General features: G+C 32.8%; 1 protein-coding gene across 12 annotated transcripts in view; it reads right to left on the minus strand.

The window, feature by feature from the left end:
- Positions 1-1747: 1747 nt before the first annotated feature.
- Positions 1748-12996, minus strand: part of LOC106667237 (nuclear protein MDM1) — a 136203-nt gene continuing 124954 nt past the window's right edge. For 7 of the 12 annotated variants that reach the window (XM_014395069.2, XM_014395065.2, XM_014395067.2 and 4 more), the window contains 2 exons: positions 8225-8320; positions 1748-2734 (listed from right to left, as the gene is read on the minus strand). In XM_014395069.2, coding sequence (XP_014250555.1) covers positions 2565-2734; positions 8225-8320 — 266 coding nt within the window. In that variant the 3' untranslated portion in view covers positions 1748-2564. Of the gene's footprint in view, positions 2735-5068; positions 5159-7798; positions 7832-8224; positions 8321-12996 lie in introns of those variants that run through there. The other 5 variants (XR_001340522.2, XM_014395071.2, XM_014395072.2 and 2 more) reach the window with 5 other exon arrangements.

The raw sequence follows: 12996 nt of genomic DNA on the forward strand, positions 1-12996 counted from the left end.
ATTCGCAGCCCAGTATGGTGGAAAGGGCTAGAAAATAAAGGGAATATTAACAAATTAAGGTCATTTCAAAGACTAGGTTGTTTGATGATGACGGGAGCATTTTCCACTACACCCACCCTAGCACTTGAGATTATAACTAATACTACACCTCTACACATAGAGGTTAAGGTCAGAGCACTAACCAGCTGCTATAGATTAATTAGTGAAGGCAGTTGGAACCATAAGGGAAACAACATAGGTCACTCGAAAATCCTACAATTATTGAGTAAGGTCAATGGCCAACTATTAAGTGTTAGCGATAAAAAGGTTAAAACCCCTTTAGGGAAAAAATACTTCTAGGTAGTTACTCCGCGTGAATATAACTACAGCGCGGACGATGACCATCGTAGCCTAGACTGTTTTACCGATGGCTCACTCATTAAAGGCAAGGGTAGCGGTGCTGGAATAAATATACCTAAATAAGGGATCAGCATCTCCTCCCCTCATGGTAATAACACCTCCGTTTTTCAGGTGGACATATGGGCCATTAATGTTTGCTGCAGAACACTTATGGATAACAAGATCAAGGGAAAAGATATTAGAATTTTTTCCGACAGTGAGGCCAGTCTTAAGTCACTACATAAAGAGCTATCAACATCTAAGCTGGTGGAGGAAACTGTTGAACTTATTAATAGGATCACTACCAGGTACGAGAATAGGGTAACCCTCATTTGGATACCAGCACATAAAGGACACTATGCCAATGAAAAGATGGATAGCCTGGCCAAAGAAGGCTCAAATATGTCGGGCCACAACCGGTATTACCTCACTCTATAAGCACAGCAAAAGAGAGTATTAATAGCTGGGGCATGAAACAATTCCTAAAAGAATGGAATCTGTCCCCCGGACATAGGCAATCGAAGGAGTTTGTGAAGGAGATCAAACCAAAAGAAGGCTATTCTCTAACTCAAGGAGGGGAATTAGGAGGCTGATAGGTATCCTGACGGGCCATTGCCCCTTGAGAAGACACCTCTTCATAATGGGTATTTTACCAGANAAAATATGGAGCCAGGGATAAAGTACAATAAGCTGTACAGCTCAGCTGCAGTGCTCAGGAGGGAACTCCTCCAGTCCCTGGTATCCATTGTAAAAAAGTCAGGCATTTAGAGAAAGATTGCTCGATCTGTCCTGCTTAATTGGGGGTCATTCCTTGATTCCATATAGAAGGTGTGTAGGAATAACACCTCATTAGAAAAGTGTGCTTGAGCAAGCAAGGGGTGTTTTATTGTATGTAGTACTGAGAAATCTCTCGTTTTGTGTGTACTGAGATTGAATGTGTTTATTAGTGTGAATGAAAAAAGTGGAAGATGGATGGTGGAATATTGAGTACCTCAGATACATGCTTGTGCAGAATTGAGCTTGTCTGGTTTGCCTGTTAATCAGTATTTCTTGTTATATAAGTGATGTGCATATAATAAAATTTATTTGCGTGTTTATTAGTTTTCTGTTGTTGAATAAGTTACATTTGCATATTTCAAAGTTTTCAACTAGGCTCATTTTTTATTTTTTGCTAGTTTATGTTTAGATTATCTATTATTGTCAGAAACACGCATGGTTTTATGTATTTCTGAATCCATTTCCCTGTTATTTGACTAGATGGTAAATAAGATTTGGGTTATGAAAGAAGGGATATTTTTCTGGAAAGGAGTGTTAAGTAATTTCAACCACCGCCGAGTCACAATGGAGTTTAATATAAATTAGCCAGATGTTGAAATTAAAACTTGCAAATTTATTCTATAAAATAAATATGGTATAATAAAAGTATCACATTAAAAACAAGGATTTCAGTAACCTTTTAAAAATTGTATCGACCACTAAAATATATGGAATTTTTTATTCATTCTTTTTTAATGGACGATTCATTAAAGCTTATCTGCTTCGTGATAGATCAAGTCGCTTATTATGACACCATTACTTTTACCAATTAATCAGCATTTGAAACACAAGTTACACCTATGCACAACAATTTTTCCTGTGGCCAATACAGTTAAATAGTTTTAAAGGAAACAAATGCAGACTTTTTTTTCACTTGCATACCAAATAATTAAAATTTAATTGCTGATGTATAACCCTATTGATGTTGTTAAGCATAGAGTGCAGAAGACATTTTTTTTCTCTCTACAAAATCAACTTACTTGGAATATAAATACATTACGTCAACAATTATGAATCATCACCAAATACAGGAATAATTTTTCATTTACAAATTCTATATCTCAACGTCTCGTATAATTTTTTTTTTAAATTTTGTTTTTTTAATCCTAACACACCAGCTCTGATATAAATCAAAAACTATGAATATTCAAAGGTCACCTATTTTTGTTTCTCTCAATTTGTTAACATATCAAAACACTATGTTCTATCTCTTGGGTTTATATAAAACAAGAAATATTAGCGTGTATGTACGTATGTGTTTGTATATAAATATATTGTTAAATATATAAATATATATGAACACATACACATATATATATATAAATGTTTATTTAATTTAATTAATTATTTATTTATTATGGCATTTGAAATTATTGGGATGGTTGGGATGGTTCTTGTGCGTTAGCTGCCCAATAGTGATGAAACCTTGTATTTGCCTTATCCATAATGTCTTCACCAGTTGTATCACCATCAAAAGAAAATGAGGGATCTTCCAAGCAGCGTAGTTCCCCTATTGTTTTGTCAGCCTCACTCTTTTCATCTGTAATCAAAAACAAAAATAGTTGTAATATTAAGTTCCAATAATAATAAAAAAAAATATGGCAAACATATTAAAAATATTTATATGATGATATTTAGTGCATATTTTAATGTATGTACAATAAAATAAGGAACAAATTGAGTAATTTTAGAATACTGAATATTTTCCTCTCTAAATTGATTGTGTAGTTTATTTTAAGGATTAATTATAACATTAAACATTGTACATAAGTATATGTTCATTTTCAAAATGTATAATTAACTTGTGGATATAATTATGATATTTAACCCTTAACGCCACAGGTCCACTGTCTTGGCCTAGGCCACAGGGCTCACAAACACAGTTTACTTAGCAACTCGGTCAAATTATTGAAGTTGAGACATGCACACTTACTTTTGGGCGAAAGCCCACTTATCTGGTATGGAGAGAAAGGTTGATTGATGTGTCCCACTTAAGTGAAGGGTGCAATTCCTTGGCTCTAAACACAGAGTGTGTAGGAATGCCACCAAATATGAGAATTGTGTTTGAGCATAGCAGCTCATTTTTAGAGGAAACAGGATTGTTTTATTATTTATGCTATTGATATTTTTGTATCCCCTAGTGTATGTTGAGAGTGATGTGTAATTTGAGAGGGCTGATGGTGTTTATACTGAGCTATAGCTGTAGCTAATAGTACCCCATTGATCCTCAACTAGGTTAGTTACATAATAGGTGTAAAAGGTGATGGAATATTTTGTACTCCACCACCCTAACTGAGCGAATGGTATGTAAATAAGAAAAAATGTATTTAAGAGTGGTGAGAGTGTGAACGGTTTGGTTTTAGGGACTGATTGTGTTGGAGGCTGAAATGACCTAGCTATTGGATAGCCCCTGGAGCCCTACCTCTGTGGCTGGATGGATGAGACCGTCTGACTTCGGACTGCCAATACCCGGAGTAGGTGATTCTCGAGGCTCCTGGTAATTTATTGTAAATGACAAAAGTTGGAATTGCTGGTGAACTGCGAGTGATAGGCTCAACTCTGTACCGTGCAGATTTGAGCTTATATAAATCAATAATCAATCAAATTGTTCGGTGTTTGCAAATTTTTCAACATTACCAAAATGTACATGCAATTAAAAATGTTAATATGTGGTGGCTTTTCATCCATATCAATGATGGATTCACAATTTCTGTTAAAATGGGACAAGTGTATCATCAACAGTTTTGCTATAAACACTAGCAGTTTTTGTTCGTCGAAAATATATGACATAGCCGCTGCTCTATCAGATTCTCGCTGTTGAAGAAAAACATCAGGATCATCAATCAAAAGGCTCTTTTAACAGCTATAAATTGACTCCGTGACATAACCAAATGAGACAGTGTAAACTCATCATTAAGAATATGTATTAAAAAAAGATTTTCATGAATCTTTACAGTAGACAACTAGATCTTTTTTTGTTTTGCATTTTTATAAATTGTAAAGGCATAATGAAGACTTCCTAATCCAAGAAGATTAACAAAGTAGCAAGGCATTAGCAAAAGGCAAAAAGTTTTGGCCTCCTGTGCCACATGAGCGTCTGGTGTACACATACTTTAAACTGTCAAATGCCACGTTCTAACTTTTAAGAAATGACCATAATTTGAAATCTAAAGTAGAATCTTGAGGAACAACACATCAAGATGACTTTGATTTTGGGTGTCAGATTTAAAAAAAAACCACAATGGTTGTGCCAAAAGTAGTATGAAATATCTCATATGCGGCTCACCGAACTGGTGTTGAGGGTTAAAAAAAATATCTTTCTGCAAATAATTTAGTTATTGCCATATGACAGGCATGTTGAGACAATACTATAAAACTATTTACATTTGATAAACTTTAAAAAACACGTGCACTGAACAAACATGAACAACATTTGACAGAACATTCTTTTCTCAAACTTCAATTAGTGAGGATTTACTGGATAATTGCTATTTATTAAGACTTAGTGTGTCACTCTTTTCGTATATGTGATCAAATATGGACAAGAATAAGAGAACAAAAAAACATAAAAACCAGGTGTCCATAAGTAAAGATGCATTTAAAAATAAAAAGACAACACATTGACATCAGAATTATTTTGTGCGTTATTTTTTAACAACTGTGTTAATAACAAATATTTGCCCACAATAAAAACAGACAATGAATATGTATATAAAATAGTGACAAAATGAAACAAAGCGAAATATAACAGCAAATGTAGGTGTTTTCTTTAAAAAAAAATATATATAAAATTAGAAAAAGTGAACTTTGTAACTTAACACGATAAACACTGTGAATGCACCCAAATAACACCACTGATAAATTTCTAACTTACCGTATTTATAACTGCTTTCATGGATAATTTCTATGAATTCAAATAAAGATGCCTAAGTTTACAATGCATAAGCGGTAATTTTACAGCCCCCTAGAAAATGTAATTATAAAAATATCGATTCAAATCTTGGTATTTAATAAAATAAAATAAATACAATGTAAAAAGTATTATTTTACCACATCTCAACTAATGTTAATAGGTGTTACAGATAACAAAATCTTTGGAAATCTAGTACGTGGATTGCAACAAAATACTGTTTTATTCTTATTTTAGTGGAAAGAAAAAAAAAACTTTTGCATTAGAAAGTTAGTAATAAAATATATATATATATATCCATTTGCTTGTTTTCTTAAAAAAGTTTCAGACTTTAAAAGTATAATTAAATTTGATTTAGTTATCTAAACTCATAAATATTTCATCATTGCACAACATAAGAATGCAAATCATGCACATAATTCAACATTTTATAAAACATTTTCATTCATATATGTAAATTGTGTTTAGATTTTATATGATTTTTGCAATAATCCATCATTTAGGCTAACTATATAAAAGATTAACAATAAAACAGTTATTTCTCCTAAATCGTTCAACAAAAAATAAAATAAAAAAAGACAAATGTTGGTTAATAGTCTTAACAAATCAGCTGTAACCCTTTTGAAAGTGTTAGCTAATACTTTGTTAATTCTGTTCATCTGGCTTTTGTTTCATAAATTTTTCTCAGGAATACAAATGAAACAAAAAACCAAACAACATAATCATTAAGAATCTATAAAAAAACCTACGTTAGTTTGTGTGAAAACCTAACTGTAATCAGTCAACTTGTTTGTTGTTTGAAATTTAATTATAAGCTGTAAAAAAACCACTAGTTTGTAGGTAATGCCTGATTAAACTATTCATACTACTCAGAGACCACTTCATAAACCCCAGAATGTTTTGTTTTTTGTTCAAATAAAGTCAAGGATTCACCTCGCTGAAAATTGTCTTAACACGATTGAGCTATTGGAAAATTATCTTTAAAATGTCGATTGAACAAAATTTCATGTAAAGTATAATAAAACTGTAACATAATAGATAATTCTAACAATAAAAAAGTGGACAAAGCATGCAATTAACTGAAACAACATCAAGTACAATGTAACGGTCATTCTATATCAAAACAGTAAATTAATTGTATGAATAATTCACATGTGTAATCGTTTTATATGTTCAGTATGAATGTAAGGTGGTAGTTTTTGATGTACAAGTATTTTTCTAGACTTCTTCTGCTGGTTTTTATTTTCTTGTGAAAGCTTTCAAACCAATACTCAACCCCTCATCCAGCTTTTGCTCTATTTGGGATATCTTAACATTACTCAAAAGGGTTAAAATCTCCCAAATAGGACAAAAGGGAGAGTGTTGGTCCAAAAGCTTCCGTAAGAAAATAAAAACTAGTGGAATAATTAAAAAAGAAGAAAGGGAGTATAATCTTTTTACAATTAAAAAATGTATGTGTTTATTTAAGAATTTATGTAAATATTGTTCATACTTTATCACAACAGAAATGTGTTTACTGTAGCAAAGATTTAAAAATACATGTTATACTATCTTTTCATTCTTGCTTTGCTATATCAATTTATTATCTAGAAGTAACTAATTATTTAAATAAAACAAAAATTATTATATAAATTCAAATACAAGTCTTGTGCAATATGCCAATTGTTTTACGATCGGCTGTAGCTATTGAACACTGTGCCAAGGAAATTAAAAAGTTAGGTATTTTTAAGAGGATAGACAGACAGCCAAGCAGCACTGAGGGCAATTACTCCACCAGTGGGGAACACAAGAAAATTACCCTGGTCTGGGTACCAGGCTACACAGGGCAGAGGGACAATAAATTGGCCAAGGAAAGTTCGTCAAGGACACCTATTGGCCCTGAACCCTTTTGTGGCATACCATATGCCAAAAACGTGGATCCATTAGACAGTGGATTAATAACAAGTCCTTCGCTCAATGGGAATGTAACAGCGAAACGCAAAAAAATTTATCAAAAGACCATCATAGAAACTAACATCATAAAAAGCCACAAGCTTAACGAGGAGCTCTAGATAACAAAATGGAGATGCACAATAGACCAATATTGGTCGCAGTGCACAAGTTGTAAAAAGGGTCAGTAAAATAAACAAGATCTACCATCTTTCCATTCTACATTGCAATTGTCTCAATTGTAGATTTTTATATTTGATACCCGTGAAAATCATTAGAAATAGTTTCAAGTTCTTCAAAAACTTAGCAAAGCACAGAGTGACTTTCTTTTTTGAAAATCCCTGAATTTTTTTATATACAATTATAATATTTAGGCTCATTAATCATATAAACATAATTGTTAATGTTAATGATATAATAAAACTTTGCAATGCAAACCCATCAACAGTTTTACTGATAGTGTCTATAGTTGCTTTTAAAACTATTTTTTGTATTATACTTTTAAACATAACATAGTTACTAAGTCATCATGAATTTGAAATTTTCAAAGTTTTGAGACAGAATGACCTGTATAAGAATTGAAATAAAACTGGAAACTCTTAACAGTATCTTAAAGAAAACTGATAGCTTAAATTACCATTGTTTGATGCAAAAATAACATAAATTCATATTCTTATATAACAAAAAGTATATAATGCTACTGCAAAGCGAATAATATTTGAACAAAATAAAATTAGCATACATTTAGCAAATAAATTTGGGTACCTGGGAAAAATCAGACTTCATCCCTAGCCCCATCTATTACAAAATATCCACAGATAAGTATCAATGGGGAATATTTTAATTTTTGTTTAATTCACAAGTACTTAATGATTAGAAATGCTTGTATACTGGGCAACATCAAATAAAATAATAAGATTAATTGGTCAATGAATGGTTTTGTTTGTAACTTCATTACTGAGGAGTGAATTGTTTACAGGATTTTTTCTGTTATGAAAAAGGTATTTTAACTAAGAATCATACAGGGGAATTAAAGAAATAAAAATAAACATAAATTAACGGATGGTTCTATTGTTTATTAATGACATGCTGGAATTATAATTGAGGTATCTTTGACCAAGTGGTATGAGTTGGATACAAATTGTTCAAAAAATTTGTCTTTAAAATTTTTTTTGCAAGCTGTCTTTTTACCATTTATTTGAGGAGGTGCTGATTGAGGTGGGAGTGAGGCTACCCTGCTCTCACTGCGAGCTTTACTTTCACTTTGTGCCCTCCACTGGATATCACCTTTATAAACACAGTACTAAATCAAATACAAATTGAAACTTAATTTAAAAAATTCATGAACAATGAATTTTGATTTTACCAATTTCAAAAAGATTGTAGGACTAATTTGGATGTCTGTGTTGATATGTAATAGTCAAACTGTTTTGTTATAAATATGAAAATTTTTATTAAATTAATTTATCATCCATGAAAATACTAATAATACAATATACTAAAAAGACAAGACCTAAATTTTCAGTCAGAACCTGCAATTTTCTACTTTAAAATCCAATTAAAAATTCCATGCTTATCTGCCAAAAATTAAGTTTATGCACTTGTACAATGTTACTCTATAAGATATATTTTTAAGTCAACTAAACTTAGGGAAAAATTTTAATATTCCAAGACCTAACAAATAAACAACTATTGTGTATCCTCCTCATTCCTTTGGTCCTGTTACACTAAATTTTCACATTCATGTTATTCAAGAACATGCTAATGAAATGTGAATTGTTTCGCTGAGAAAAAATTCTAATTGATTTTCTAAATAAGAACTGTACTGCTACATAAATTCAACACAAAGTAATTTTTTGCTATAATATGACAAGTTTACTACTTATTTTCTAATCTAGGGTTTTCTTATGAATTATTTATCATCGTTTGAAAGCCAGTTTTGACTGGAGTACATCATTAAAGTACTTACAATGAAAAATATAAAGTTTATTTATATTTTGATTCTAACTGTTTAGAATATAAGGTACTTTGTTTTATATTTAACCACGTTTTTATGATGTTTCATTTATTTTTATGCTATTACATTTAAATTTTTATTTTATATATTAATTTTGACATGAATTGTGCCAAATTTTTTACTTTTTTTCAAGGGGGTCCAAAGCTGCAGAATAAAATTTATTTTCTTCTTCGTCTATCGAAATAAATCTTGTAAAAAGACATTTTTTGATGATCAATCTATCTCAAATAAATTAATTAAAAAGAAATGGAAAACGTCTTGTAAAAGTAGGTTCTCAATATCTATATATGTCTGTTAAATTCCCTAAAATCTAAACTCATATGAAATTTTTTATTATCATAAATGAAATTTTATGTTACATGAGACATTTCAGATTCATTGCATTTTTGAATATTAATAATTTAAATTAAAATTGAATTTTAATGACCACAAGAATTGGAAATTAAATAAACAAATTGAATTGTTTTACATAGAAATAATATCAGGAAAAATATTATTTATATTTATTTAATAGTACAGAAATGCAATTTATAATATTAGATAATGAATCTCTAATGAACATATATGATAATAAAACATTTAACCCCCTATTATGTTTTGCCAGTATTACCAGGCCATCAGAAAAGTTCATGAGTTCACTGTAAATTATAAAATATTTTCTTTCTCATGACTTCAAAACCAATAATTTATGCTTATTGTATGAAATTTAGTTTATTAGTAGGGCGACCTAGGCAGCTCATAAAATTTGCACTGCATTTGATGATGACAAAATAAGTGAGTGCAATGTCCAAAAGTGGTTCAGAAAGTTTGCTTCTGGGAATGAGGGGATTGAAGATGAATCTTGGTCTGGTAGACCTTCTGTCTTGAATGGCAACAAATTGAAGGAAACTATCAAGTTTGATTAGAGTCAAACATGTCAGGAGATTGCCAGATTATTCAACGTAAGTGACGAAACCATTCACTCCAGCTCACTTTGACATGGGAGATGTGGAAGCTGAGCAAATGGGTTCCTCATAAATTGATCATTAAAAAACTTTAGCATCTAAATGTTGGCCTTTCATTGCTTTCAAGGTACAAAGTACGTTTCTGGACGAAATTGTCACATGCGATGAAAAATGGACCTATATAGTCCAGGAGGTTATGCTATTTGCTGTCACCAAATGACTGTCTCATTGTAGTGAAAATGAAATATTCACCAACAAAAGGTGATTCTTTGTGTTTAGTGGAGTATGGCAGGCATGTCCACTATGAACTTGTGCCATTGGCCAGATCATCACTGCAGAAATCTACTCAAGTCAACTTCAACGAGTATCTCTCCCCTGGCCAAGAAACAACCTGCTCTCATGAACAAGGCCCAATTTTTCACCAGGAAAATGTAATACAGCCAGAAAAACAAACGAGGTGATAATGAAGTTTGGTTTGAGAAGTCCTTACACACTCTTCAAACTCTCTAGACCTGGCTCTATCTGATCTGACTTTCGCCTTTTCTTAAGTAGCAATGGACAATCATAAGTGCACTTGGGAGTTCGATTAATGCCAACAGCTGGAAAATGAGCTGAATTTATTTTTTAAGTTCCGGGACACAACTTTTACAAGAAGGGCTTAACCGGGTTAGTAACTCATTGGGAAAATGTTATAAACGCTGAAGGGGACTATTTCTCCTAAAGTACTTTTAAGCTCATTTTAATTGTAACAATGATTAAACCCTTTAAACCAGCATGAACTTTTCTGATTACTGGTGAAAAAAGTCTGATCAAGATTTAATCAATTAGAACTATTCTTTGAATGCTATGTTATTATTTTGTTGAATACATGGTATAAACCATTTTTTATTTTACAAACTTCAAATTAATTGAACATTAGAAAGATATTTTTCCAAATAGAAATTGCTAATGAAGAATGGAGTTGTTAAGATGTTTTCTAATACATTTTTTTACTATATTTACCGCTATAAATAGTAGATTAATTTTTTCTAGATGGCATCCTTCAATCTGTTAACATCAGAACAAGGTGGTTTGTATAACAATAATTATAGTCCATTGGTACTGAAAAGTTTAACCATTGAAATGTATTTTTTTAATGTGATGAAACAACTATAATTAAATATTGGGTAATAAGTCTGTAGCATTTTTCAATAGTTCAAATTTATCCCTCTTGTGCTTTGAAACAATTTTATTTAGTCATTACTGTTGAGGGGTACAAACGAGTACTATGCGTCTCTAATAGCCTCCAATACTCAATTCTGACTTTCCACCTTCACAAAGCTTATGCGGGTGTACCCTGTTCATTAAACAGATAGAAAGAGGGGCACAGAGGAACAGGAGCTGGACCTGTCACCTCCTAATCCCAACACCAAACACCTTACCTCTCCTCCAATCACAAACCCAATGCTAATCTCACATTCCATCCCCAATCTAAGGTGTTATGCAACCTGTGCTGATGGATGGATGGTACAGGGGTACCAATAACGGAGCCTGAGGGTACCAGGTGATCCCCTTGAGTCATTAACCTTACACCATAGAGAGGGCTCCTCCGGTGCTGACTTTTAGATCCTTCTTACTCGTGGGAATCACTGGATAAACCAAGAGAAAACCAAAAATCACCGGGGGAACCTGCAAAGGAAGTCAACCTAAAGGAAAACCCACAAACCAACTTATGGAAATTGAACCCTCTCCAATTCCCATGAATCAAGAATTAGAAGACAATCTCCTTACGTCACCTTCTGCACATGTGAGGGGTCTTTAGGAAAAACCAAACTAGAAGATGAAACCTCACGGACAGGATTGAAAAACAACACTTAAAACCCAAGAAAATATCAGGGGAATAGAGGAGAAATGGCAATTGAAAGAGCCAAACAAAAGGGGGAGTCAATCCTGAAAATAATCAGGAAAGGGAAGCAAAACCCAAAAGTGCAAACCTTAAAGTAGGCCCCTATAGAGATACCATAAAAATCATAAAAACTACTAGGGTGGCCTGTAGATGCCAGATCCTGACCTTCTGATGAAATGAAATCCCAAAACTCAGGTATTAATACCGGGCAATGGAGAGTCAGCCAGCCAGACAGTAGAAGACTAACACTGGTGTTAGACATAGATGATGTATCCTTTGGGGCTCTAAGCAAAACAAAAACATTAAACTTTATCTTGGCTTTGCAATGATAACCCTTAGCGTCATCAAAAAAGCAGTAAAGAATGGTGCTGAGGGTGCTTCAAGCAAGTTGGATAGGAACTAAACAATTGGGACACACAACCATAATTAATAAAATCACCCCATTCTTAGAAATAGGGTCTGACTATATGATCCCAGAAACATTCTTTACAACATCCTACAAAGTCTCAACTGACTCTAAAGAAGAGGAAGAACTCAGGAGAGCATCAGATACAATGATATGGTATACAGAAATCTCCAAAACAAATGAAGGAACGGATCGGGTATTTTTTGTACAAGCCCAAGATCAAACAAGAGCAATCAAACTCATTAGGGATGTACACTTCAGTCTTTCAAGAAGATATACAAGCCATCAATGCCTGTGCCCTGACAATCTTAAAAGAGGTTACCAGTGAATTCATCCAAAATCTCCAAAACCTGGGGAAACAGGTACCTGATGATATCTTGGGTGCCAGGAGATAAAGGAATTTTGGGTAACGAAAAAGCAGACACACTGGCCAGAGGAGGATCTGCAAGATATATAGGCCCTGGACCTATACTTGAATGTAATGCTGAATTGAACTAGAATATAACTACAGTGCGGACGATGACCATCACAGCCTAGATTGTTTTACCGAAGGCTCACTCATTAAAGGCAAGGGAAGCGGTGCTGGAATAAATATACCTAAATAAGGGATCAGCATCTCCTCCCCTCATGGTAATAACACCTCCGTTTTTCAGGTGGACATATGGGCCATTAATGTTTGCTGCAGAACACTTATGGATAACAAGATCAAGG

The sequence above is a fragment of the Cimex lectularius genome, unplaced genomic scaffold (genome assembly GCF_000648675.2).
Source record: "Cimex lectularius strain Harlan isolate CLEC.00 unplaced genomic scaffold, Clec_2.1 scaffold27, whole genome shotgun sequence".
NCBI lineage: Eukaryota > Metazoa > Arthropoda > Insecta > Hemiptera > Cimicidae > Cimex > Cimex lectularius.